General features: G+C 41.3%; 2 protein-coding genes across 26 annotated transcripts in view; both read right to left on the bottom strand.

Moving 5' to 3' along the window:
* Positions 1 to 15,468, bottom strand: part of fnbp1b (formin binding protein 1b) — a 54,458-nt gene extending 38,990 nt beyond the window's left edge. For 22 of the 24 annotated variants that reach the window (XM_085165737.1, XM_085165738.1, XM_085165741.1 and 19 more), the window contains exon 1: positions 6,638 to 11,235. In XM_085165737.1, coding sequence (XP_085021863.1) covers positions 6,638 to 6,799 — 162 coding nt within the window. In that variant the 5' untranslated portion in view covers positions 6,800 to 11,235. The other 2 variants (XM_085165752.1, XM_085165751.1) reach the window with 2 other exon arrangements.
* A 6,655-nt stretch (positions 15,469 to 22,123) lies between these two features.
* Positions 22,124 to 25,093, bottom strand: LOC146514011 (uncharacterized). 2 transcript variants are annotated; one of them, XM_085165765.1, is made up of 2 exons: positions 22,500 to 25,093; positions 22,124 to 22,419 (listed from the first exon to the last, which is right to left on the bottom strand). In XM_085165765.1, exon 1 carries the CDS (start codon positions 23,894 to 23,896, stop codon positions 22,913 to 22,915), a length of 984 nt encoding a protein of 327 aa, XP_085021891.1. In that variant the 5' UTR covers positions 23,897 to 25,093; the 3' UTR covers positions 22,124 to 22,419; positions 22,500 to 22,912. The 2 variants fall into 2 exon arrangements, with proteins under 2 accessions (XP_085021891.1, XP_085021893.1); XM_085165767.1 differs by having other exon boundaries at positions 22,548 to 25,093.
* Between the last annotated feature and the right edge of the window lie 2,492 nt (positions 25,094 to 27,585).

The following is a 27,585-nucleotide window of genomic DNA, read 5'->3' as shown; positions in this document are numbered from 1 at the left end:
ATGATCTAAAACATTTAATTGTGACAAACATACAAAAAAAATAGTAAACCAGTATGGAGCAAAGACTTTTTCACAACACTGTTTATTACAATAACAAGAAATAGGCCTGTCACTGCACAGCTGAAGCTGAACCTCAACATGACTGACTTATGTATCTTGCTGCTGACTCTTTTTGGGCAAGGTCTCCCCATGTCCGATTTAGGAATCACAAAATAGATGTGACCCAACAGATTAAAATTGCTCACCGTCTCTGATTAAATGTCATGATACTTGCCAAAAAACCGACACCAGTCAACTAAGCCAATATTAGCCAATATAATACATACATTTGCTCTGCAGAATTGTGAAAACGTAACTAGTTTTTGACACGGAAACACTAAATGAATGACTGCCAAAATTCAATCAAGTGTGATTAGTCGTAGCCCTAAAAAACACAAGAAAAATTCAAGTAGAAATACGGAATATGATAACAAAAGTGGTTTGAATACAAACAAAACCTCTACAGACATTCAATTTGAAACAATCCATTCCATTAATCCTCCTACTGCCCCTTGTACTAATAACTTATGACAACCATCCTTTCATCTGCTGCCTCGGACACCTGACTTTATTGCTATCAAAGCCAATATGCTGGAATCCCTTCAGGAGATGACCCAGGTCCACTGCACTTATTTTTTCAGGATACCGTCCCAGTTAGTGAGCCACATGTACTAGTGTGGTCGTATGTAAAAGAAAATAAATATAACTGTGACTAAATGTTTTTTATTATTCAGGAAATGGAAAACAGATTCAAACTGAGAACAAAGGGAACATTAGCAGTTACTAAATTTATGTAGGTGGTCCATGGGCTGTAAGAAAACTAATGCATATCTGTATAAGGGTCAGCCTCATAAACTCTAGTTATTCTTGAGCATTTTAGGAAGATTACAGTGCAGGTATCAGACTGCCACATAATCTGAACTAATACATATTATTGAACAACAACTTTTGAAATCCCACAAATAATAAAGGCCCAAGTCATTGCCTTGCTCCTCATTTAAAGACAGGCTTTCTCAACACATCAACTCATCTCAGGGCTCGCAAAATTTCAAAATCCCTGGTAGCCCTTCGGGCAGGGACTCTTCAGTTTTTGGTAGCCCAAAATAAATTTAAGTAGCCCGAATAAAAAAGAGAGCAATTTTTTGATTGATGTTTTGTTTCCTGTTTTGTTTCCTTTACAACATTGTATAAAAATTACAATCATCAACTCAAATACTTGGTTCTAATTGAACAGAAATTTCTATGAACTTGTAAGAACTGTGTAGACATGAATCAGTCTGTGTCAGATCCTGAATTTGAAATTTCCACTGAAGTCACGGGTAAGAGGCAAGTGGAACCAAGATCGAGGCCATTTGCTTTTTGAAGTTTGCAAAGACTGCAAAATTTTGCCAGTGGTAGTTCACTCTTTGCAACATAGTACGCTGTTCTAAACAGATTTTTCAGGTTTATTTTTAGTATGTTATTTGCAATTGGTGTTTGTTCTGGGAAAGATATTTCAGACTGAGCAATAATGCATTTCTTGCATTTCTCATGGGTTCTAATGGGGGCCTTTCTTAAAATGACTGGTCCCAGTAACAAAGGCACCTCAGAAATCGAGAGAAAACCAACAACACACCCGGCAGAACATTATGTTATTTACACGGGTGCACATAAGTGGTCCACATGTGCGCATTCGCGCAAAATAAAAGACGCGCACCAGATAAGAAGTTGCAACGCGTGTTTGCGTCCATATAAAAGGCTCTGTTTTTGTCGGCTGGGATTTTCACGGCACATTCTACACCACATCTCTGTGCGTTCATCATTTGTTTGAAGCCAGCTCACCTCCTGCAACCACTTTTCCGAGAATACGTGCTTCTTTTGTGGTTCGGACTCCTTCTGACATTTCTTTGGAGGTGGAGGAACACCAAAGTAATTGCTTAAAGGAGCTTGCTTCTTCGACATCTTTAAGAGTTCTAAACAAATGTCTGTCCTCCTCCAGAAAATCTTATGTACGCAAACACGCGTTGCAACTTCTTATCTTGTGCGCATTTTTTATTTTGACAGCGAACGCGCACCTGCGGACCACTTATGTGCACCCCTGGTTATTTAGCTCGTCATTTTGCAGCCACAGAAATTCTTTTGTCCATGAAACCATAAAGCTGCACTTTCTTTTTCCTTATAGATTTGCCATAACTTTTCCGTTTTGTGATAAGCTTTTCTTTGGCTGTCACTTCTTCACCCTGACCTGTCTTATTTGGCTCAGCAGAACTAAAATATATATCCTGCTGCTTTTACACAGGCACTCACATAACGCTCAGCGATTCTCTGCGCGATCAACCTCTCACATGTTTAAGCTTGCTGCAGGAGATTTCACTTGTCATGTTTGCATAGTAAGCTAACGATTGATAAGACGATGTCAGAGGAATTGGTGCGCAAATGATCGTCACTCACCAATCAGTGCTGTCGCTCTCTATACACAGTTTGCGCGATTGCAAAGTGAAAGCAAAAAACAAGCGCAAATTCTGGCTCACCGATGCCAATGACATAATTACCCAGCTACATTTCCGAAATAATGCAAAAGCATTGATATATATTTTTCCTTCCTATGATAGCCCGACGGGCAGGGCAGAGATAGATTTTGGTAGCCCGACTGGAAAAATCGCTAGTCCCGAGACGTCGGGCTAGTGATTTTGCGAGCCCTGCATCTGAGGCAAAGATGAGCCAGTTTCACTGGAATGGTTACAAATTCCTGTTGGATTAAATTCACAGAAATATTTCACTTTGTAAGCAATATATGATATTATGTGGTTGGAACTTCTCCCTCTATGCAAAATCTAATGAAAAAAAGGGCACAAGTTATATGTGAACAGTGACCAGTATATATAAAAAAAAAAAAATTCAAACACCAACATTCAGGCCCTTAAAATATCACTCCAACCTCTCTGATCATAGCAGAGCTTTTGAAAACCAGTGTAATTTAATCAAACCTCACGAAGACCTCAGGCTAAATTTCACAATTGCTATGAATTTAGTGGTATTCAAAGTCAAAACTAATCTTTTAACCAATCTGGGTCTCAGTAGCTTTAAAATAAAAATTTTCCAGGTCATTTCATTGCTTCCATGCTGTATGCCTTACACTTCTTCCTTCAACTGAAAGAAGGGGCTTCTTTTCTTATCATAACAACATTAGCAATAAGAGCTATTTGAAGGGATTTGGAGTAATTCACTCAGGGGGTTTTGTTATCTTTGATGTTACGCGTTTTTGGATGCAACAGTGGCCTAATCTATGAAGATTTTATTATCTATCCTATGGGAAACAATAAAATAGTTTTATCTTATCCTAATAATCAGTTCCTAACCACTGAATGATTTTGAATAACAAATGCACCTTTTGAGCAGTATATATTTCTTTAACTGTCAAAAGAAATGTAGTAAAGTCATATACAAATAGTATTGAAGCAGAAAAATTATTTTCTGGCCTACTGTCTGTTCTCCTTTCTTCAACAGCAGACAGTAGAGAGTATCAGCACACTTACATTCAGATATTTAGTAGGCTTAGAATCAACAATTAAAATAATTAGCCTAAAATAAAAATTATGTTTAAAGAACAAGCCATCAGATCAATCATCTTTAGCACCCTGCTCCCCAGGTTTTGTTAAAGATTGAGATATTTGCTTTTGATTACTACCAAAGCTTCTAAGCTAAATGTGAGTATTTAGGACAGCCCTAGACTTTTCACTTCATGAAGGAATGCAGGGAGCACCAAAAGGGAACCATTTAGCATAGTTATCTCTCCTTTTGTACAGCCAGGATAATGAGATCATGGAAAAAGCACCTGAAACAGGCCCTGTGTTACATCAGCAAACTTCTGGGCACACTTCTTATATTACTGGACTCATACCAACTCTGAAGAGGTCAGTTTGCTGCTCTGCTGATCACAGTAAAAATCAATATGCCATTAAAGCACAGAAATAAAGAAAAAGGGGCGAGGGGGGGCTATTTCACTCGTCAACTCAGAGGAAAGAACATGAAAAGGAATAACAGACTAATAACTTTAAAAAATGAAAGTATGAATTATGTTTGGCTTTGTTTTGTTAGTAAAGAGTAATGTGCTTCATTTATTTCTCTCTGCAACATAGTCAATTCTACAGTAAATGAAAAATGAATTAAAAATAACAATAAATCCCCACTGGGAAACGTTTTACTGAAATTATTTTGATGCATCGCTTTTTATTTTTTTTATTTATGCAATTACAAAATTCCAATTAAGCCTTTAATTGGATATAAAACTTTAAACATAAGAAGTCCAACCACCCACTGAAAGGCTTTGAATGAAAAGAAAGAACAGAAAGTGATGAGGTCACACGAGCACAGAGGGTAACCAGGAGAGGTCGAGGAGACAGATGCTCACCTAGAGAGGGAGCAGTGCAAAGGTCCATGGATGCTTTTGCCTTTATTTTGAAGGGTCAATGCGTTGACTGAAGAGCAAGAACAGCAGGCCTGTGCTGTCAAAGGAGGAGCTCTTTCTTTTCGACTTGTCTAGACTTTTGCTGGTGGAAGCGAATCATGCAAGGTATATAATGACGGAGATTCCTACACAGACCACTGACTGTCTGAGTTGCAGAGGTTTTTGTTTTGTTTCACACCAAACTAGTGTTATGGGTATCAGAACAGCTTTAAACTCTAATCACGGGAAATATGAGTGAGCTATTTTGAGTCTCATTAGCTGACAAACCCTGTCCCGAATGAGAAGAGTGAGGAAGAATCTACTTTCACTGATAACTGGTCATTAAGCTGTGAGGGTCACACCAAAGAAAGAAAGAAAAAAAACAAATAGCACTATTGTTCTACCAAATGTAGCCTCAACTTTAAAAAAACAAAGTTGCACAAAATGTCCTGGTCTGGTTTATTAAGTGATTATTCAGAACGTTACATACAGATTTTTACTGACGAGACAAAAGCACCACCCTCAGAGATGGAGTGAAAACTGATGTCCCCCTGAGTGGGTCAATGCAGCGTTTTCTTGTGCCTCCTCACGACAGTGGGCGTTCAGCTGCAAGAACAAATATTTGGTGGAGATGCCAAACCCTCTCTCTGACACACATCAGGCTTTGTCCAATAAAGTGGGGTGGAACAATGCCTCCATAGCTCGGTATGACCCCCTAGTCCAGGAGGAGAAATTGGTCACGATTGATTTAAACTAAAGAGCGACATCTTTAAATCCACGGTGTTTTCACAACTGTGGTAGACAAATTCCCCTAAACCAAATGGCTTAATTAGTAAAATTACTGAAAGTTCACTTTACGTCAGCTGAAAACTACCTGACACCAGGTCACAGATGTGTTTTGGTTCATTTTGTTAAAATAAGCAGTCGAGTGTAAATTTTGCATTAGTTTGCATACTACCGCTCAAAACAAAATTATTTTCATCTGCAGCACGAGCTGTAGTTACTCGTCACTCGTCTCCAACTATGAACAAAATCATTATCAAACACCATCTAAAAGCAGGTCTGTGTTAGGATGTTACACTAACTTTAATGTTAAATGTTTAAGACTTTGAGTGTGAAATTATGATGATTACTTCAAAGTAGGTTTGGTCTAATAATAGTTTTGTAAATGGTACACGTATTCAATCACAGCTCCACCAGCTGCAGCGTGGAGTAGCAACATATGTTCATTCAAAAGAATGAACATATGTTCATATTTAAATAGCACAAAATTCAGTGAGTTACAAAAGTCAATAAGTAGCCTACCTGCAAACTTATGGGCAATGGCAACTTTAAAGAAAGAAAGTACACTCAGTGGCATCATAACTTGGGTTAAAAGGACTTATTATGGTGCACACACTAAATTTACCTATGTCCTCATAATGAATTAAAGCCAAAAAAGACTAGCAGGTAGAACACTCTTCAAATACAGTGCCCCCCTGCCTCAGCCTTACCAACAACAACAAAACTGATGATGATATGAAAACAATTTTTATTATCACTTTTTAGGATCAGCTATCAACTGTCTCATGTTAGCTAATATGAAAATAACTGTGAAAGTACAAGGCACACGTGTCCAGGGCAAATGCACACATGTGCAGCAACCATACACGCAAAACTTCCTGTAAAATATGAACAGCTGTTTGAGGCGGTGGATGACCTTACGTAAAACAACTCTTGTTTGCATGCACTGCAGGTATTTATAGAAATAACTCCTCTGATGGTCTGAAAATTTACGAATGGAAGTTGATTCATGCACATGTGCATAATGCACTCTTGCTTTAAGCTATAGTGTTTTTTTTTACTGTGCTAGCTTGTTATTTACTTCTGTCTTGTAACACTGGTAAGACGTATGAGCTGTCATAGGTTTGCTCCTTTAATAAGAAGAGCTTCTTGTGGCATTTATGTAACAGGTCATTTCTGCATGTCAGTTGTTAGTCATAGCCAACTCAAGAAGGAAAGTTTGGACATCAAATGAAAAGTTCTGCTGCAGCTCGGCGTCTCTTCTTTCACTCCGACAGTATATCAGAACCCTTTATGACTGTTACCCATACCTTTGACTAATCCTGCTGTTTGTCTGAACGAAACGAATCACTGTGCAAATATGACTGAAGTCAGAAATACTTGACTTACAGCACTGGTCGTTTTCATCTGCAGTAGCACCTGTAGATACTCATCACTAGGGCTCAGCGGTGGCTCTTCTTTCTGTTCCTCTTTTTGTGTAATCACAGAAAGAGCACTGTCCAGAAAAACAAAAAACTCACTTCTTCTCCGCAACATGGTCACTGTTTTCATGAAGCAACAGGATAGGAAAATAAGTCGCAAATTAATCCGTCTCACTGGGATAAAATAGAAAAGAAAAACCTGTCCTGGAATAATAATTGAGTGCTGATAGTTTGAAGATCCAGAATACAGTGGTGCAAAGACTCCTGATAATACCTAATACGCAAACATTTTCATTTCACAGGGGCCAGTGTAAACTCCGAGAATGCACCAAGAATAAGAAGCATAATGAGAAGGAACTAGCACAGAACTTGATTAAACCATGAAGTCATTAATCTGATTACTACACCCCCTTCTACCTTTACTACCCAATAGGCTGCTTTGTGGCTAATCCTGCAAACACACATTAGCCATTGTTCCTGCTGAGCTGTTTTTCTTCTTTTTGGAGGATAAAGCTCTTTAATTCTTTATATAACACGGTCTGTGGAATGAAGGAAACTTTGAACTTTGGAAAATGCCCAATTTGAATGAACTGTAATGAATTTATATTTTAGTCTGTCAGTTGATAATCATCTCTCATTTCTTCAAGCTGAATGTTATCTACATTTAACTATGATAGAGTCCCTGTCCATAAGCTTCATAAGATTATAGAAATGGATCACTAAAGCAAGAGGTGTACTGACTGTCCATTACATATAGGCTGATCTATACTTTACCTAAATCTGGCACTCTAATTTGCAAACAACTTGCAATTGAATCAACCTATACCAGCATTTTCTGATATTATCTTATTGCAGATATATGCTATTATAGCACATAGGAAAGATCCTCTGTGAACTCGTTACCTGAACTACTGTTTTAAAGATTTCAGCCATAATTACTATTGCTACTTTTTGTTTTATTTTTTAGCAGCTAAATTATGAGAGGAGTGCTAAGTGCTAATGGCAGTGCTAAGTTATCACCAGTTTGACCAGCTCAAGGCATCCATAGCTAAGGGTGTATTACAAAAACACAATCCCTCTTGTCATTGCTAAAATAGAAAAAATACAACTAGAATTTCATCCCCTATAAATAAATAAGCTATGAAAAGACTTCTTGCAGTGTCTGTCAGTCTAGTGTCAGATAATGTAAAATAATGAGCTTAAAAAAGCTCCAACATGCACCAAAACAGTCTCAGCACCCACCTTGCATTAAAAGCAACCATGTCTGAAACATAAATAACTTTTAAGTGTGAAGACACTTTAAATGAGAGTGGTAACTGCACAGCGGCAGATTGCTCATCTTTGGAACCAGCCTCAATTGGCCATTTAAGGAAATGCACCTTTGGCACTTGGACATTGGCTTCATTTTTACAGGCCCAGAGGTTGCTGTTGGTAAATAAATACAGACACATGCCAAAGCAGTGAGTTAATACTGACTTCAGGTTCTAAATGACACCCCTGCTCAGCTGTCCCTAATAGTATAGATGCCGGGTTTCAAGGCAGTCATGCTACATGTTGACCTGACATGCCCGATTTAAATACTTTCCACTGAATAACATACTAACAACATGTTCCTTTGCAGTGGCTCAGACTATAATGTCTGAGATTACTGCACATCTTTGTCAACAAGTGTCAGTCTTAAAATCAAATTATGACTGCCATGGGACTTATGTAATTAAAAAAAAAAAAAACACACACACACACACAAACAAACTGCACTACCTTATAATTACGTCTGCTGGCAAACATTGTGGTTGTAAATGAGAGACTAGATTAAACATGTTTGCATCTTATGTATTTTACACTTTGACCCAACTGTCTTGCTAGAGACTATCTTCAGAAGTGACATGGAACATTTATTGCAAATGCTTCCAACTCACTCCAGCTTAGCTTCAGATAACAAGGGTCAAACCACTTTCTTTAAGGTGAAGGCGCACATCAGCAAGAAGTCATTTATACTTGAGTGGCGTAACACAATTTAAAAGTGAAGTCATACAACTACTGCTAGCGCAGTCAGGGATGAGTGTTGCAAATACAACAGAGAGCGCTGTTTTTCACTAGTGTGCTTGTTAAACTAACACAGCTAAACAAAAGCCAGTAATCTGCTAACAGGCCACACAAACTGTGGGACCATAACTGGATTTTATAAATCCATTCATTTCTCTCTCTTTTACGCTCATGTTAATATATGTGTACTACTTCTCCACAAGGTAAAGGCCTTAGGGAACATGGAGTACTTTCACTTATCTAAATGAGCTGAGATATGTGCTACAGTTTCCCAGGCAATCTCTAAATTACGTGGCAGTCGTTTCGCTCCACCCTAACATGCCTAATCTCAGGATATGAGTAAATATGCCTCTTTTTAGGGGCTGCCTGACAAGACAGGCAGATTACTCATCATGGAGGCACTTACACACAAAAAACACATTGACAATTCTAAGTTCTATGCAGTGTTTTCTATTTTAATGTACAGTATATGGAGGGCAACACCTATTCAGGGAGAAATGTGAGGGACATAGCTGTTACTGAATGGGAATCAGGGTTAAAGATTTAAATGGCTTTTACTGTTAAAGCTATTTTACACTACAATCAGTGCTCTCTGTCCTCTCCGTCTGGCATCATTAACTATTAATTATTAATGTAAGTGCACACAATTTACCTTCTACCTTATTCAAAATACCAGTCTAGCTGAGACAAAATAGGTTTAATGCAGAATCCTGCAACAGCAGAATCCATTACAACACTGTAGTTTTCCAAGGAAGCCTCAAAAAAGCTCACACAGTCACGTATTAACCATAAAATATGAAGTCAGTTCTTCTTCTTCTAACTGTAAAAGGAAGGAATATCACAGATATAATCAAAACTGAAGGGACTGAGGCTGATGAACCAATGCCTGTTTAAGAAGTTGGTGCATCACCCCCAAAAAACTACAACACATAAATGCTGTATTGACATGGTCAAAGCAAACAAACAGTATTTTAAAGCTGTTTCCAAACAAGTGAACATGAAAAGAGCGTAAGAGACAAGAGCTACTGAGCAATATTAAAGAAAGGTATGAGTGGGCTAGAGTAATTGGTAGAAATGGAGTCCCACAGTTAAAAAAGTGGGAGACAAACGTGTAGTAACTAAATGTCTGCATGGTCCAGTTTTTATTACCACTAAATCATTTGACATGAATAAAGTCTTGAAGTAACTGATAATATGGTCTGACCACATCTTGAATAAAAATGAACAGATTTCCAGAAGGCAAAGTATCAGGAAGTGCATTCACAACAACCACTAAACTCAAGTTTTCAGCACGTTCTCACACACACACACACACACACACACACACACACACCACATCTGTGCTATCACATACAATTTGTCTTTGGGGATAACCAAAATGTAAAAGCCGCAAAAATAACAGACAATAAATACACTACCAACACTACAAGTCACACTTACAGTATGTGGTACAATATAATAGCAATTAGGATAATACAGACAGCTACAAGGTTCAGGTGACAACATGTCAACTTGGAGTGACTGCAGTTCAACAGCTGTATATTTGCCACTGTCACAGCAATGATTAGAGTCTGACTTTACAAATAACAAAAGAGGTGGTGACTAAAGATTAGAGGTTACAGTTACACTCTGTGGTGGGAGGAAATGAGTCACATTTCCATGGACAACATGACAAAACAGCCTAAACCGCTCCCATTGTGGAGGAAGTCACGTGTCATCTGAAAAGCACCAAATTTTCACATTTAAAAAACCAGCAAATGGGAATCAAATCAAATTCTACTTTAAACGGTCTAGCTAATTTTAAAAAATGCTGTGAGCCAATTCTGTATGAATACCGCTTTCTTCTGCTCTTCACTCCTTAAGAGCCTTTAGAACAAATCCAGATTCATTCATCTTTGTTTTAGCATCACAAGAGCTTAAAGGAGGAGGAGAAGAGAAAATGGACTGGAAGTGGTATCGCTGAGTCAGCAGGTGGGTGGTGATGGGTACAAGATTTAATGGTGAGAGCAATGGTGGTTGTAGTCTGCCAAGGGTTTCAGGCTCTGACCCCCACTGACTCCAACACATTGATAGAAAGAAACAAGCTAGCTCAGGTTTCAGTCCTGGAAGTGCCCTGAATATCAAAAGAACACCAGGAGGGATGAGGCTAGACCCCAGGGGAGCTTGAATCAAGATGAAATGGAACAGCAGAAGACACTGGGGAAATATCTGCCTAACACTAGACTCCAAAAACACCACCAGGAAGAGCCCTGAATACTTCACTGCTGCAAATGCAAGACTAAAACCGTCAGGTGTTGACTTAAAATTTCCAATTAAAAATATAAGAGAAAGCAAACAAGTTTACAAATCCTCTCCAAACTGTACAACTTTCCCTTTTGATGGCCAATACACAGATCCATGTCTTGGGTGAAACTGGCAATACAATACAATGCACAATCAAAGAAACTGGGAAAGTGCACTTCACTTCTGTGGGATATTGTGTCCTCATTCATAAATCCAGTGATGCTTCTGTAAAGCTCAACTCACCTTAAGCTGCTGCTCTTTGAGTAGAGTTTCAGCCTTGTCCATGTTGCCTCATCAATTAGTTATGTCACAGGAAAAGACACTTTTACATTCTACAGGCAGTGCAGACTTAGTGGACTCCAACATAAATGTGAGAAAAGCAGCTTCTGTCCAGTTCCCAAATTATCCACATGAGAGAAGTGAAACATTCAAGGTGTGTCATAATGGAAAGCTCTATAGTCACATTGTAAAGCCACCAGGTGAGGTTAAGTTCTTTTTTCAGTTTTCACAGCTATGCAACTTTGGTTTTTGAGAATATTATGTGCATCTTCTTCTTTGATATGATCTTCATATAGTAGCACCTCTGCAGCTTAAAGCACCAGCTCTACACTGTGCATCTGAGCAACATCTCAGAGGAAATGCTGCGGTCTTGCTTTCTTCAATACTTCAATCTGACTTGATTTAGATTTTTTTTTTTTATTAAAGGTGACAAGACCTCTATAGTTAGGAACAAAATTTTAATTTTTTTCTGACACCACGTCCACATTGAAACAGTCACAAGTTAGACCACATTTGACTTCCTTCTTGTTTCATTCCATTCGGTCACATTTGTACATAATGTTTATTCCCTTTTGTGCATGCATGTGATTCTAATTGTTTTACTCAATTCTCTGCTTTCACAAAAAGAAAGCCAGTTATTTCCTAACAATCTTGCAAAGACTTTGATGCCAACTTACTTTTTATAGCATTTTGTCAGAATGTAATGACGTTTAATATCCTGGTTAGGTTGTATTGTCAGTGGCAAATGCTGTTTAGAAATAATGTTGCAAACCACAGCAAGGCTCTTCTGACACACTGTTTCTGTAACACTAACTGGTACTGTGACAAGGACATGAGTGTGATGGCATGCCAGTAAACATTCTCAAAACCTTTCTTTAAGAACACAGTGAATGCTATTATCAGTGCTGTGATGTTGCACCAAAGGTATTCAACATTTTGGAGTTGACTGGTTGGTGCTTTACTCATTGTGAGTAATGCAGTTCAAACAATAAAGACCCACCACAAGTCAAGTTCATTTATTTACCCTGTTAATCTGTCTAACGCTCACATTTGCAAGCCACAAAAGTAATTTGATACAGTTCTGCTAACACTTTATTCTCTATTGTGATAAAGTTTCAGTTATACTCTACTGTCTCCACAAAGCAGCAAAGGGAGAAATATCGCCATAAGATCTGTTTGCACTACCTCACCATGTGGCTAAGAGTTTAGAAACTGTGCTCTACTTTTACTTCACTTCCTGAAATATCATACACTTTCCTGTTCAAAGCGAGAAACAACAGGATGAGCTTGTTGAAAAAGTTCAGTGCATGTCGTGACTCAACCTTCATCTGTCACGCTGCATGCTCCTTTTAAGGCTAATGTCCAGTACTTTGTGTTGTGCCAGGCTAATAACTACAGCTGCAATGATTAAGCAATGGATGGTTTACGCAAGCAGAATTTTTGATATTCATCCATTCATGTTCAGCTATGCTGTTCTCTCTAGATTTATAGCAAATGGATAGCGTTGCATTAAGTGAGTGCAACATTACACTCGAGCCTTGTGACAGCTAATGCTCATATTACACTGGCAGAAACCGTGCACTCATCTTAAAACAGTTATTATGATAACCATTTTATTGTGAAAACTTTTCTGCCTATAGCTCTTCAAATGTGAGGGATGTCTACTTATATTTGTTTAATAAACATCAAAGTAACTGGATTGTACATAATAAAGATCGTGCATAGCTGCAGGGCACAACTAAATGTACATGCAATCTAACCAACAACATACTGGTTAGTTACATCCTTGTTCTACTTAAAAGTGTGGGTGCTGCCCCAATAGCATAGCTGAGGTTGCTGGGTTGGGACGACAGCCCAATTAGCTGTGTGCATTGTCCACCTGCAGAGCACTGCTCAAATCAGCCTGCATCCCTATGGCATGTTGAAGAATCAAGTGTCTGGACTCTATTCAGCCTGCTAAGAAAAAAAGCAAGCATCTGGTTGTAATACATTATTCTCTGCAAAAAGCCAGACTACGTTTAAAAACTTGTAAATGCTTTCCAGACCAAAAGGTACACATGAAAGTCTGTAAAGTACCTCAAGGGTATGTTGGCTATGCATGACTACCTAGGCAATAGCATTTGTCAGCCAAGCATTGTGGTACAAAAGTGAAAATACACAGAGAGCACAGAAAAACTGCAAAAAAAATGTGGAGTGCCATTGGTTTTCTTTGTGAACGTTGGACCAGGTAAATTACTGGAGAATTCAGTGAGTGGCTCCCCCTCCTTTTTTTCTGAAATGAAAAAACATCCCTACGTTAACTATCTCCAGCCCCCTTGATGTCTACTAGAAGAAAAAAAATCAAACTTATAACATTGACTTTAGAGTGCTGTTTGTGTCAGGGCAAAAAGGCTCCAAGCTGCAATCCTAAAGAGACTGTAATGTGATGTATTGCACACAGGTAAAAACCAAGCAAATAAATTTCTCAAGCTGAACACCTCATATTAACAGAAGCTGTGTTTGCAATAAATATTTGCGTGCAACGTGAGTTTATGTAAATACACTCTGACCCTCCTGGCGGGTTCAAATCTATACTCCGTGCTTGGCTTCATGCATGTCTGTGCCAAAGCACAAACTAGCACGTGTGCTATATTTAAAACGTGCAATTAATTGTGAAACAGCCAACAAGCAAGCACCTCCGGGAGGAGAAGAATCACTCTTTCACACTTGCAACAACTACCTATTATCGAGTCATAAAAAAAAGAATCCGACAGGGTGCTGTAATCTTCCTTACTGCTTTGCTTTTTGCTTTTTCTTTACAGGGTTGCCTTACAAGTGTGAGCATGTGTCTGAATACAAATTAGGAAATGCCAGCTAGCTTGATGAGGGCTACTTCCAGGTTGTAAGAAGTTCAACACTGCCTGAAAGTCAATTTCAAAGAGGAATAGGCTTAAAAGTGACATCATGGTAGAGGAATTTATTGTAGTCGGGTCACTGGGCTTCTACTTTGTCTTCTGCTGCTGCTCATAAAGGTCTTGGTGACTCCAGGAACCATATTATTGTCTTTTCAGCCAGGCCGATGTAGTATGCGGTTTCTTTTTTTTCTTGACATGAAATAAGAGATAAACGCAGGTGTTACTAATCACATTAATTACACCTCTGATCCTTTCGAAATAACTATGGCAAAACTTTTTACTTCAAAATCTATCTGAAATCTCTCTGTAGATGCAAATACTTTTTAGAGAATGCAAATAACTACACAGCTTGGGGGCTTAAAAGTAGCGACTGTAATAAATCCATAAGTAGTGAAATGAGTGTAACCTGCTACTTAGTGGAAGAACGAGTTCAACATTTGCCTCTGGTTTTAGTAACCTCACGATCAGAGATGCACAACTAGGGGAACTTAACCTTATCTACTTCCTCTGTTTGCTTTGATAATGCAGCCTGTGAGATGTGCGCATTTATCTGCGGGTTAGCCACGCATTACACGGTAACAAGCAAAGAGAAAAAAAGGCAACCGTCGCCGCAAAGAGAACAAACAGCCACAACGATTTGTCTGCGCTGGGAAACGGGAATTGCCGTGCTATATTGCGAGGGGGTGTGTGCAAAAGCGTGGTTTGAAAGGCTCAAATGTAAACTAAAATGGATGGCGAGCTAACGCTAGCTGCCCATATTTATGCACCATTCCCTTCTTGCTAACAACACCATACCACCTCGTAGTAATAAAACACACAATCTCAAGCAATAACTGCTACAAATTAGCCCCCCTTTAGCTTATGTCATCGAACACGCATAAAGACGTGCTCGCTGGACATCGTTTTTAGCGGAAAAAAGCGGGGTACTGCGCATTGTCACACGCGTGTTTATTCTGAGAACCGTTATACGCACGCACACGGACTCAATGATAAAGCGAGAGCAAACGTTACAAGTGCACCAGGACTCACCCATAGCTCTGTCCCCCAGCTCATGGTTTCAGTGTGATGTCCTAGGAATAATCCACAGCTCGTACGAGGTCTTTCCAACACACACAGCGCCGATAGCAGACGTGATTTTTGCCTCTGTGGTATTCGCCTGTCAACGCTGAGAAGGGAAAAAAACGCTCCTCTCCTTGTAGGTGTTTTTTTTTTCACACTCTCATCCTGTCTGACACAAGATGGCCAAGAGCTGCAGCATAATCTTCAAACAGGATAGTCTCGCTAAATGCAGCGCGCGGGCACAAGCGCCAATGACAGCTGCTTCTGCGCGCGCACAGCCGAGAAGAAAAAAAAGCCTGGTGGGGGGTGTCACTGCGGGGTTGTCCAATAAAGCCTTTACCGATATCTCTGCTCGCTCACTCTCTTCGCTGTGTCATTGCACTAGTGAAAAGCCCGTTTAGAAATGCTATATGAACGCAGGGGGGTGGTGTGAAAAGGGTCGCCACCCTTGGCAGATGTTGCATTGAATAGTCCCAGAGGGTTTCGGAGTAACTCCTGGCCAACAAACCCTACTTTCTCTCGTCTTTTGTCAGGGTCTCTCCCCCCCCCCAGCCCTTGTCTGATGAGCCATGGCGATCACGCATGACGCCGACAACGCCTTTAATGTAACATGTACCTCACAAGATCCACAATATGTTTCATACTTATAGGTTTGATGTATATTTTCTATCTACTTAAAACTTTGCATAGCGACAGGTGGCCGTTGTTTGCGTCATCTAGCGCAATTATACATAAAACTACTTAGGGTAGCTAAACTAGTTTAGTTCTCAAATAAAAAGTATCTTATACTTGCTCCCTCTTGTTCCAAATGATATTTTTATGTTCCCTACAATATACGCTAATTAAGTATAAATATAACTATATGTTACAAATAGGGAATTATTTTCATATTCAACATATCATCCAGGCGTAAACATTGATCTAATCAGGCACCTGTAATGGCCATCACATTTATTGTGATGATTTATGTCGATCGTCTTTATTAGAAAACATTTCAGTCACGCACTATGCTTTCCTCCGTTACTATAGCAACACCGCCATCTGTTGGCAGAAAACAGAGACACACCAGTCCAGCCACTGTGCGTATCAGTACAGATAAAAGAAAACAAAAGCACTACAAAAAGAGGACAGGGATCGTGTTTGTGATGCCTGGATTAAAATACTAATAAGGATCAAATGATTTTGAAGTAGTTTTGAATTGTGCACGGTTTTTGGGGACTTTGAATGAAACTGGCCGTGTCTTATTTGTTACCTTTGTGCTTGTTAAAGTGGAAATGTTACCTCATGTCAAGCTCCATATTTATATTCTTGGACTATATCACTGTACATCAACATAAGATAAAGGTTCTCCAGAGCACAACGCAAAGTAATTTCAATCAAAACATTTTATTATTTTAGATCAGGGGTCACCAACATGGTGCCCACGGCCACAAGGACCACGTCACCAGTGGCCTGTTCTAAAAATAGCTCACCATAGCGCCACTTAGCAGTGAGCAGCATCTAAGATTTTTGTTGCTATTCTTTTTTAAAAAAAAAAAAAAATCACACTTGCATTGGTCTAAATTAGATTTATTTATTTATTTATTTATTTTAATTTAAACAACAACAACAAGTGTTTCATTTTAGATCAGGACTACTGGTCTTCACAGCAACGGTTGCCGTGGAGACAAGCTAGCTGTCAGCAAAGAGGAGGAGATGATGAAAACATCGTGCAATCCAAAGGCGAAGACGCGTCGCTGATGGAGGAAACTGAGTCGACACTTGATCTTGCATTTTTAACGGACATTACTGGAAAACTGGACTATTTGAACGGTGAGCTCCAAAACAAAGATAAGATTGTTGCTGACATGATGCAACAAGTCCAGACGAACATTTTCTCTGTGCATTTATAGAGAAAAAAAGGTGCTGCACTTTGAACAGCACGCAATGCCAGGGTCCCCACTAACATACAAAGAAAGCAATACCAGATGTTCTCAGTGGCAACATAACAATGTCATGGTAAAGTTGGATTTAAATATTGAAAAACAGATGTGTTCGTTAAATGTACTATATGATCATTTAAAAAAAATGCTGCAGATTTGGTGACAAGTTCAGTAAAATCAGAAACTTGATTTTTCTTTGTTACATAAGTGATCATCTGTGCAAACATGGTACATGATTTGTTAAAAAATTGTTAGTGGCAAGTGACAATGTTGTACATGTGATCATTTGAAAATGTAAATACTTGCAGAGACTTATAGAACCATAAAGTGTTGCATGTTTTTATTTATCTTTAAAGAAAGTAATTGAATATATCAGTCTAAATCAATATTATAAAATACTCAGCCAGCAGGTTCTCAGCTTTAGAGAGCCCACCTGCTGTGCAAACGTCCTAATCTGAACATAATCATAAAAATGTTATCAAGTCTACAAGTATCTTTAAATGTCATTTAGGGGAAACAATCTGTTTTTCATATGTTTAGAAATGTTTTAAACACAATCACATCAACTTATTTTATTGTAAATTTCCTTTTTTGTTTCTATGTCCGACTTCACTTTGTCCCTTTGTAGTTGATGCTCAACTTGCTTGCAAGTCTGATAACATAAATAATTTTTTTTATTCTGTAAAATTGTTGTGTGAAATAACTGTGCTAAAAGGTCCCTTTCACACAGATTTGACTGTTTTGACATATTCAGTTAATCATCCAGTTAAATTCTGTCCTTTGTCCTTGTGTGACAATAGATGTTAGCCTCAGGCCATTAGCTCTTCAGCCTCTGAGACGACCAAACCTGTGACACTCCAATGCATCTCTCCTATATGAGATAAAAAGCAGATTCTGTGAGACGCCTTTCAAGCAAGCTGTTAACTCTCAGAAACTTGTCCTCTGATTCAGTTATGGCTTTGGGTCTGCCAAACCTCTTCCTGTCACAGTTCGCCCCAGTTTCTGAGTGCCTTTTGATGGTGAAGGAAACTACTCGCTGACACCTTCACTTTCTTTGCCATTTCTCTGTAGGAAAGACCTACATTTTTAAGTGTTATGATGGTATGTCTCTCTTCAATTCTCTTAATTGTTTTGGGTTTTTTTTTTTTGCCATTTTTGTACGAGGGTATGGTACCACAGTGTGTTCCAACAATGCAGACAGAGGGGGTTGTAAGTAATCCAGAAAAGCACCAGCTTTCAAAGCTTGATCAACCTCTATTGCTTTAACAGCTTTAAACGATTAACCCATTTTGTGTTAGCTGAAAAAGGCCTTTTTGTATAATTCTGAAATGTAGATTATTTTTCAGTTTTGGGTAACCTCACTCTTTTTAACCTCTGGCAGTTCACCACTTAATTTTTCCACCATTTCACACTATTTATCGGACTTAAACAACTTGAATTGTTTTGAAAATTGCAATTATTAAGACTTTTATTAAGTTTATTAAACATTTTTTTAAGTGCAGCTTATGATGATATGAGTGTCTGCACTGCCATCTGCTGGCTGTGTTGGCTCAATTCACTGACACTGTAGGAGAGAAAACTTCAGACCTACCTGTTGATAATGATGCGGTAATATGTTGTGTGGTAGACAGAAAGAGGGGAGGTTTTCTGTAGGTCATTTCTAAGGATGAAAAATAAATATCAGTGAGATATTAAGTCATGAATCTATTGATTTGATGGGACCGTTCTGACTCCTCTTGGTAAAACACTTAGTAACAGACACACGAAAAACCATCAAATTAAATAATTGCTCCATAGCAATAGAGAAAAAACTTTAAGTGGAACTGAAATACCCTAATGTACTGTACATTTATATCACCAAACACTTTGATGTAAATAATTGTAACTAATAATAACTTTGTTTGCAAATTTTGTGCTTAAGTGTCATTTCAAATTATCAAAATAATTTGCTAAACATGTTTGTGGTTTTCAAAGTAACAAAATATAACTTTTTGCTACTTGAATTTCGTGTGATTGTAGTTCAGTTGTATTAATACAGTATGCCAATGAAAAAATAATTGTAAAATTAGACATGAGAAAAGAATGATACCGAACAAGGCAAATAGTTTTAAAGGTGAAATATAAAGGTAAAATTAAAAGTAGTCAAAAATAGTGCATTGAGCCGTGAACCCCTGAGGGTTAACCTGATAAAGCGCGAAAAATTAGGCTTACACTTTTTGTAAAACATTTGTTCATGACAGTGCAGATCTCTGTGATTTTGTGTTGATTTGTGTTGTTTAACAATTTTATTATTTCCACAAAAAAAAAGAGTTAAACTTAAGTTTTAAGATTTGTATTTCTAATTGAACCACCTCATGTTATATAGCTTTCTGGATGTACTATTTATGGGCTACATACTTATTTATTATATAGGTTATACAGTAGATAAAATGAAAAATTCACGTTTGATAATGTGGGCTAAAGAAAATTTTTAAAGTTACTATGTTTACATGAAATGTGTATCGTTCATTTTAACATATATGTATATATTTTATATTACAGAAATTTAAAACCTGCATATGTGTAAAGAAATGGCTTTGATTTTGCCACCCCATTTGCTACACTCATGCCACCCTAAGAAAATTTCTCTCGATCCAGCCCTGAAGAAGAGAGATTGTATTTAAAGGTAAGAACTTTTCAGTTGTATTTGACAAAGAAATACAACCCATCTGGACAGATGGGTTACACCACACAAGCCCTCTTGTTGCACTCTTCCATACCATCATAAAAATAAAAAATAAATACTTAGGTTAATAAAAACTTTAAACAATGGTTTAGAATGAGTTTATTGCCCAAAAACACAATAGAATCCAACACATACATCTGTAACCACAAGATAAAATTATTAAGGAACTTAATTGCCAAATTTGTTATCTAGGTAGTTCTAAAGAGTTTTTGGACCTGTTCATCTCATGCTCTGTTTTCAATAATAATCTTAACTGATAAGGGAAGAAATGAATGCTTGCACCAGTTATGCTTACCTAGAAAAACTCTGGACCTTTGCCCCAAGTTTAGTAAAACATACTCAGAAGACAGAACATAAGAGGGATCTGTTAAAATGCCATGTGTCTGTCTGAGGATGGTCTGTTCTAGTAATTCTTGATGATTTAGAGGAGCTGTTGTGCCCATAATCCTCCCTGCTGTCTTAAAGTTAAAATTTGAGCTATGTTTTTAGGTGTGAGACAGACTGGTCTAAAATCATTGTTTACCTGGGGGCAGGCTTTATTAGGAACGCAAATTAACAATAGACTTTTTCTAAAACTTGGGAACAGAATGAATGTAAACAGAGAGCTGGAAAAGCTGAGGCCAAACTGCTATATGCTCCTCAGAAAAACAATTTAAAATGAAAGGTGACATACGATCCGGTCCTGTGGCGTTATTTGTGTGCAATGATTTAAAAATCCAGTTGACAGAGTCTGGATCAATTAAAATTCTCTCTTTCTGCAGATTACAATTAACCCCCTCCATGATTTGACTGCATTCTTGATTGTCCTTTTCAAAACCAAGTTAAAAATGATTTAGCTTATTAGCTCTGGTGATATTGTTAATGGCAGACACAAGATGTAGGAACCTTTTAAAAACAAGCGCGTTCATGCTCACAGGTGTACACACGGGTGATCACACACACAAACTACACCCTTTTTGGCTCCTACCTTAAAGCACACTGTGCGCTGTCGATCTTACGTGCTGCACAATAATGTTTAACATTTAGTATTTACTGTTATATTCCCATAAATCATCATGATGTTGTTTATTCTATTGCTCTAGTCTTCTTCTGCTTGCTTTCTTTTTTTCTCAACAGGTGATCCAAGAAAAGAAAAAGAGGAAAAAGAAAAGAAAGACAAAGGTGGTGAAGCAGATTTTCATTGTCTTTTCTCTCTATCTCTTTTCTCCTTTTTCTTTCCCTCTCCTTCTGTTAACTTTCTTCTGAACTTTTCTTCTTGTTTTACTTTCCCGTCCCCAGACTTGGATCAGTCTGGCCTGATTACAATAACTAATTTAATATATAGTAATAATAATAAAAATAACTAATAAAGATCAAATAAACTATGACAATCAAGTGGACCAGTATAGCAAAAGGCCCACTTGGGAAAGTAAATCTGTTGGGCATTTTTCTTGGCCTTCAGACAATAATTCTGATTGCTACAGTGCCAGACAGGACACACACCAAAAAAAAAAATGGCAGGCACAACTTTCTTTTTTTGTGTCCATATTGGTCCTGCTTCTAATAGAATTAGCCTTGACTCCTTCAGTGTTCCCTTGACATGAAGGCCCGTCTCTTACTGTAGATGCAGTCCTATATTTCCTGTATAATGTAAGGCTTATTGTTTGGATATTTCTTAGTGTTCTTTGAATTAATGAAAAAAGAAATACAAGATGTAATTGATTCTGTAGCAGTGTTAATATCTGCATTGTGAAAGAAGATGTTCCATTTAGTACACAGAAGGTACTAAATGGAACTCAGCTCCTCAATTTTATCAGCAGACAGTGAGTGAAAGGGATGGATGAACTGAATAAGGTTGAATTAAATTGAACTATTAGAACGGACATAGTGATCAGAGAGTTAGAACAACTAAAAGAAACTTAGATTAACCTGAAAGGAACTGATGAGGGTTAACTGGTATTTGACATAAGTCAGGATTTAAAACCAAACCGGAAGTGGGAGGAGAGAGAGATTTTTGTTTTGTTTTGTTTTGGTGTTTGTTGACTTTGTTTACACGTTTTTATATATTTTTTTTTTTTATAAAATCTCTGCTTTTCATCAGTCTAAATAATGCATATTATGCATGTGTTTCTCTTGTATTAAACATCTGCTGACATCAGAGAGCGGGGCCCTGTGATCTGCGCCCTGTTCTTGCACTTGTCTTTTATATATACAGAAGGAAAATGAAAACATTTGTTCAGTGGAATGTTGATACGTGAGCATTCTCTGCTAGTATCATGTCCAAAGCTACTCGATGTTGCATCACTGCGATCTGTAATGCATTAATTTCCTGATTCTGCTGATCGTGTCACGCTGGACGGAGGCCAGCAACTTGAACAGAACCCAAGCGCAGACACACAGAGCGGAGGCAAGAGGGCGTTTTAACACAATTTATTGGTGAATATATAATATGGGTGAAAACACAATAATGTGGCAAACTGTGGTGTGGAAACGTAGCCGTGGAACTATTAGCGTGGCATGAACGTGAGGACAACTGGATCTAGGCAGGTAAGTATTGGTCACACTGGGGAGAGAGGAGAGCGGAGTTAGAGCTGGGTTGAAGTGGATTACCAGAGAGGGTAAGTATGAGTCTTTTCAGCTTACTTGCAGGAGGTGGAGGTGTGGTATTGAGGGGGAGGTGAAACGGCTGACCTGGGGTTCGTTGGATCCAAAGTGGTGAGTGAGCAGGAGGGCAGGCAGGTGAGGTTTGGAGATATTTCCCAGTGAGGTGGAAAGGAGCTGAGATCCAAGTGGTGAGCAGCAGTCGACACTGGAGAATAGGTCCTGAAGCACAAGAAACAGCGTGAGTCAAACAACTTGAGATTAGCAGCATGAACGTGGGAGCCGGTTACCAACATTAGGTAGTTGACGAACTGGCAGGGAGAAGATGACAGCGCAGAGCTTAAATCCCTCTTTGGCCTGATTGCCCCAATTAGCTCCAGATGTGTGAAGCTGAGGAAGTCCTGCCCACGGGCGGAGCCAAGGGTGCTCTGGCACTGATGGAAAATCCCAGCTGCTCACCCAGACCATGACAGATCGTTGATCTTGCACGAAGCGTTCAAGAAGAGTCCAAAGCGGTAGTCCAGAGTTTCGATCCTCAGGATGTTTTTTCCGGTTCCCACCCAGGGGAACAATGCGTGGAGTACTTTCCGTCCGGTAGTCCACAGTTTGAATTCCTTGGGTATGTTGCTTCCCCATATCGGGTCATGTGGTTGAAGTTTAGGGAACGTTGATCTTCTTTTCCGGCGTGCTGTAGAAGTGGTGTTTACTGCGGTCATCCTGAAAGTGTGGTCTGACAGGAATATAGGAGCACATGTTCCTGTCCAGCCTGGGGGCAGTATGAAATATGCCCGTTGTCCACATAGCCAGGCCATTCCTTGCACCCAGTACGTGCCGTTAGAAGGTCCACTCATATTCACAGGGGCGCCCTCTCCGTGGCCTGCAGTTTGGACACAGTTTGTCGTGTTTCCAACGGGTGTGTTACCTTTCTCTTGTTGATAACACATGGAGTGGTTCTTCCCTGGGAGTTGGTCCAGAAACACTGGGAAGTGGATGGATGTATTCCAGTTTGTCACGCTGAAATCGATCCAGAAGAGTCGATCACATGTTCCATTACTAAGTCCAACAGCGTGTGGGATTGTGTCGTTGGTGATGATTCGGCTGTGTTGGAATCCAATGCCAGCGAAGCTGGCTGCACACTTTGCTTGAGTGTTGTTCATATATTCACCATATAGTGTGGGGCGTGTCGATGTGCTGGGCATATGAGAACAGACATAACAGTCTGTATTTGCCGAATCCGCCTTGGTCTTGTCGTGGATATAACGGTACCAGGCATTGTTCATCCAAGGGTGTATGTGGTCTTGCATCATGTCTCTTAGGTGGGAGTTGTCATGCGTCCATCTTTTCTGTCTGCCTCGTGGTTCGGCTGTTGTTGGCGTCAGCTGGGGTCCTGTAAGGGTGAGCGTCGCAGTCAAGGTAACCAAGAGGGTCCACCTTCCCATGGTTGCACACAGGTCTGTCACACCGTGTCACTTGGCGGCCCTAGAGTTGATCAGCGGCTGGAGGTTGAAGTGCGAGCAATTCCCTACGGGCGCCCAATCAGCACTTCCCCCTCACCACTGAAGCAACCAAGTGAGGGTGAGACTTTCCTTTACTAGCTGATTTCTGTGAAGGAAGTGGAATCCTCGGGGACCTCAACTTTTTTGCAGTGGCTCTGATGTATCCAGGAGGGTCTCTCCGCTATTTTGCAGGCAGTTGGAGTGGTCAGAAGCACTTGGTATGGACCGTCCCACCGTCCAATTTTTCCTTTATTGTTAGTTAAGAAAAGTTAAGTGAGGGTTGTGGTGGACCACTAGAGGGCTCCACTCACACCCAGTGTTGAGGAAGTGTGTTTCTGTGTTTTGTGGCGCGATATGTGCAGTTGATGTTGGAGACGAATAAAGAAGGAGTGAGAACTGAGAGCTCTGTGTCGTCGATGCTTTCCTCCACATTGGTGACCCCTGACTTGAGCATGCAACGGGCCGCAGATAACGCAGACTCCGCTATGGATGCATCAGCGGCCGCCGGACCTCCGCCTCCTGTTGCAGCTACGTTCGCTGTGGCGCTGAAACTGCCGGACTTTTGGCTCCATGACCCCCCGTCATGGTTCGTACACGTGGAGGCTCAGTTCGCCCTTCGCGGCATTTCGGCTGACGACACGAAGTATCACCATGTGGTGGCCTCGCTCGACCCGCTGGCCACCCGTCGCGCGATGACACTCCTCCGGGACCCACCCGCCCAAGGGAAATACGCCGCCCTTAAAGAGCTGCTTCATCGGCGCTATGCCCTCTCTGACGAGCCGAAAAGCTCCTCAACCTGTCAGGCTTGGGTGGCGGTACCGCGCTCGAGCTCATGGAGAACATGCTATCGTTGCTCGGGCCGGATGACGGGGGATTCCTCTTCACCCACCTCTTCCTCCGCCAACTACCGGTCGCAGTGAGAGCTGTCCTCGCAAACTCCCCGCTTCTGCCTGCGACGGATTATCGCTCCCTGGCTAAAGAAGCGGATCGCATTCTCCTGGCTAGCCGCACTTTCGACGTTCACGCCCTGGCTACGGACTCGCTGGTGGCACCTTCCACGCCTCCACCTGCCTCCCCCGGAGCATCCGCCCCCTTGCTGACGGCAGGGATTGCTACACGCCGGGACCGCTGAAAGAGCATCTGTTTCTACCATCACCATTTTGGCGACAGAGCGCGTCGCTGCCTGCCGCCTTGCGCTTTCACGGCCCAGGGAAACGGACCCGCCAGCGCGCCGTAGCAGCCGCGACCGCTGGCAATACAGAAAGGCTGCTCTTCATAGAGGACTCGCGCTCCGGGAGACGTTTTCTCGTGGACTCCAGCTCCCAGAAGAGCCTCCTTCCCCCTAGTGCTGCCGACAGACTAACAGCGAACTGTGGGCTGCAGCTCATTGCAGCTAATGGCTCTCCCATCAAAACATTTAGGGAAAGGTTGGTGACTGTTTGTTTTCATGGCCGGGATTTCCAGTGGAACTTTGTTGTTGCCGCTAGCTCTGTACCTATTTTAGGTGCTGATTTTCTGTGTGCTCATGGACTGCTTGTCAATGTTGCTAACAGACGTTTAATTGATGCTCTCTCGTTTTCTTCGCTACCCTGTTTTACTCGGGCCGCCGAGCCCCTGATTCGGGCTAATGTAGTGACCTCCGGGGATGCTTTTCAGCGTTTGCTTTTAGAGTTTCCATCGCTGTCTGTCCCTAATTTCTAGCACGGTAACGAAGCATGGGGTTGAGCATTATATTCCCACGGTTGGGCCCCCAGTGTTCGCGCGCGCGCGCCACCTCGACCCCGTGATACTGTCCATCGCTCGGGAAGAGTTCGCAGCAATGGAGCGGCTTGGCATTGTACAGCGTTCGAACAGTGCATGGGCCTCTCCGCTTCACATGGTGCCCAAATCGGACGGTCGGTGGCGGCCATGCGGAGATTTCCGCCGTTTAAATAATGCCACCGAGAATGACCGTTACCCCATCCCCCACATTCAGGATTTTTCTGCCAATCTCGCCGGAACGTCGATTTTTTTCTAAAATTGACTTGGTGCGGGGGTATCACCAAGTTCCCGTGCGCACCGAAGACGTTCCTAAAACCGCTGTCATTACCCCCTTCGGCTTGTTCGAGTTTTTGCGCATGCCGTTTGGCCTGAAAGGTGCCGGCCAGACCTTTCAGCGGCTGATGGACTCCGTTTTGCATGGGCTGCCGTTTGTTTTTGTTTATCTGGACGATATATTGGTGGCCAGCTGCTCAGTGAGCCAGCACGAGTCCCATCTGCGCCAGGTTTTCCAGCGTTTGGCAGTGCACGGCCTGATCATCAACCCTTCCAAGTGCTAGTTTGGGTTGCCGGTTCTGGATTTCCTCGGGCACCGCATTTCCGCTGAAGGTGTGGTTCCGTTGCCCGACAGATTCTAGGCCGTTTCGGCTTTTCCGCGTCCCACGTCGGTTAAAACGTTGAAGGAGTTCTTGGGGATGATAAATTTTTACAACCGCTTTCTCCCCAGAGCTGCCCACCTGCTACAGCCACTCTATGCTGCCTTAAAAGGTAAAACAGCCAAAGATCCGGTTGACTGGCTGCCGGAACGCGTCCATGCGTTTTCCGCAGCCAAGTCTGCGCTGGCTGACGCCGCCCTGCTGGCACACCCGCTTCCGTCGGCGGAGATCGCGTTGACTACCGACGCATCCGACGTGGCAGTGGGTGGGGTGTTGGAACAGCGGGTTTCAGGTCTCTGGCAACCGCTCGCCTTTTTCAGTCGTACGCTCCGGGATGCTGAACGCAAGTACAGTGTTTTTGACAGGGAGTTGCTGGCCCTGCACCTCGCGACACGACATTTTCGTTTTTTCCTCGAGGGTCGCAACTTTACTGCGTACGTTAACCACAAACCTTTGACGTTTGCGATGTCCAAGGTCTCTGACCCATGGAGCGCACACCAGCAGCGCCAGTTGGCGGCCATTTCAGAGTTTACCACAAACATTCAGCATGTGGCTGGTAAGTCCAATCACGTCGCTGACTGTCTCTCGCGTGTGTTGGTTTCTCCAGTGTATGTCGGCGTCGACTACGCTGCCATGGCCGCCGAGCAACGTGCTGACCCGGACGTCCTTGCCCTTCAGTCAACAAAAACGGGCCTTGTGCTGGAGGACACCCCGGTGTGGGACGGTGGTCCGCACCTTCTTTGCGACGTTTCCACTGGCCGCCCCCGCCCGGTGGTTCCCCTTTCGTGGCGTCGTCGTGTTTTTGACTCAGTGCATGCCCTCTCTCATCCCAGCATCCGGGCCTCGGTCAAGCTGGTCAGCGCCAGGTTCGTTTGGCCGGGCCTTCGCAAGACGGTGAAAGAATGGGCGGCGGTTTGTATCCCATGCCAATGCTCGAAAATCCACCGGCACACACAGGCACCCCTCGAACCTTTCCATGTCCCGGGTAGGCGTTTCGATCACGTTCATGTGGACCTGGTTGGTCCCTTGCCGCAGTCACAGGGTTTCACGCACCTTTTGACTGTGGTGGACTGCACGACCAGGTGGCCGGAGGCGGTACCCTTGGCGTCCACGACAGCAGTGACGGTGGCCAGAGCATTTTTGTCAACGTGGGTTTCACGTTTCGGTCCCCCTGCTGACATTACCTCGGACAGGGGCCCCCAGTTTGTTTCTGAGCTT

Source organism: Neolamprologus multifasciatus, chromosome 7 (assembly GCF_963576455.1).
Source record: "Neolamprologus multifasciatus chromosome 7, fNeoMul1.2, whole genome shotgun sequence".
In the NCBI taxonomy this organism is placed as follows: Eukaryota; Metazoa; Chordata; class Actinopteri; order Cichliformes; family Cichlidae; genus Neolamprologus; species Neolamprologus multifasciatus.
The sequence above is the reverse complement of the archived record's forward strand: the minus strand, read 5'-3'. Positions and strand labels throughout refer to the sequence as shown.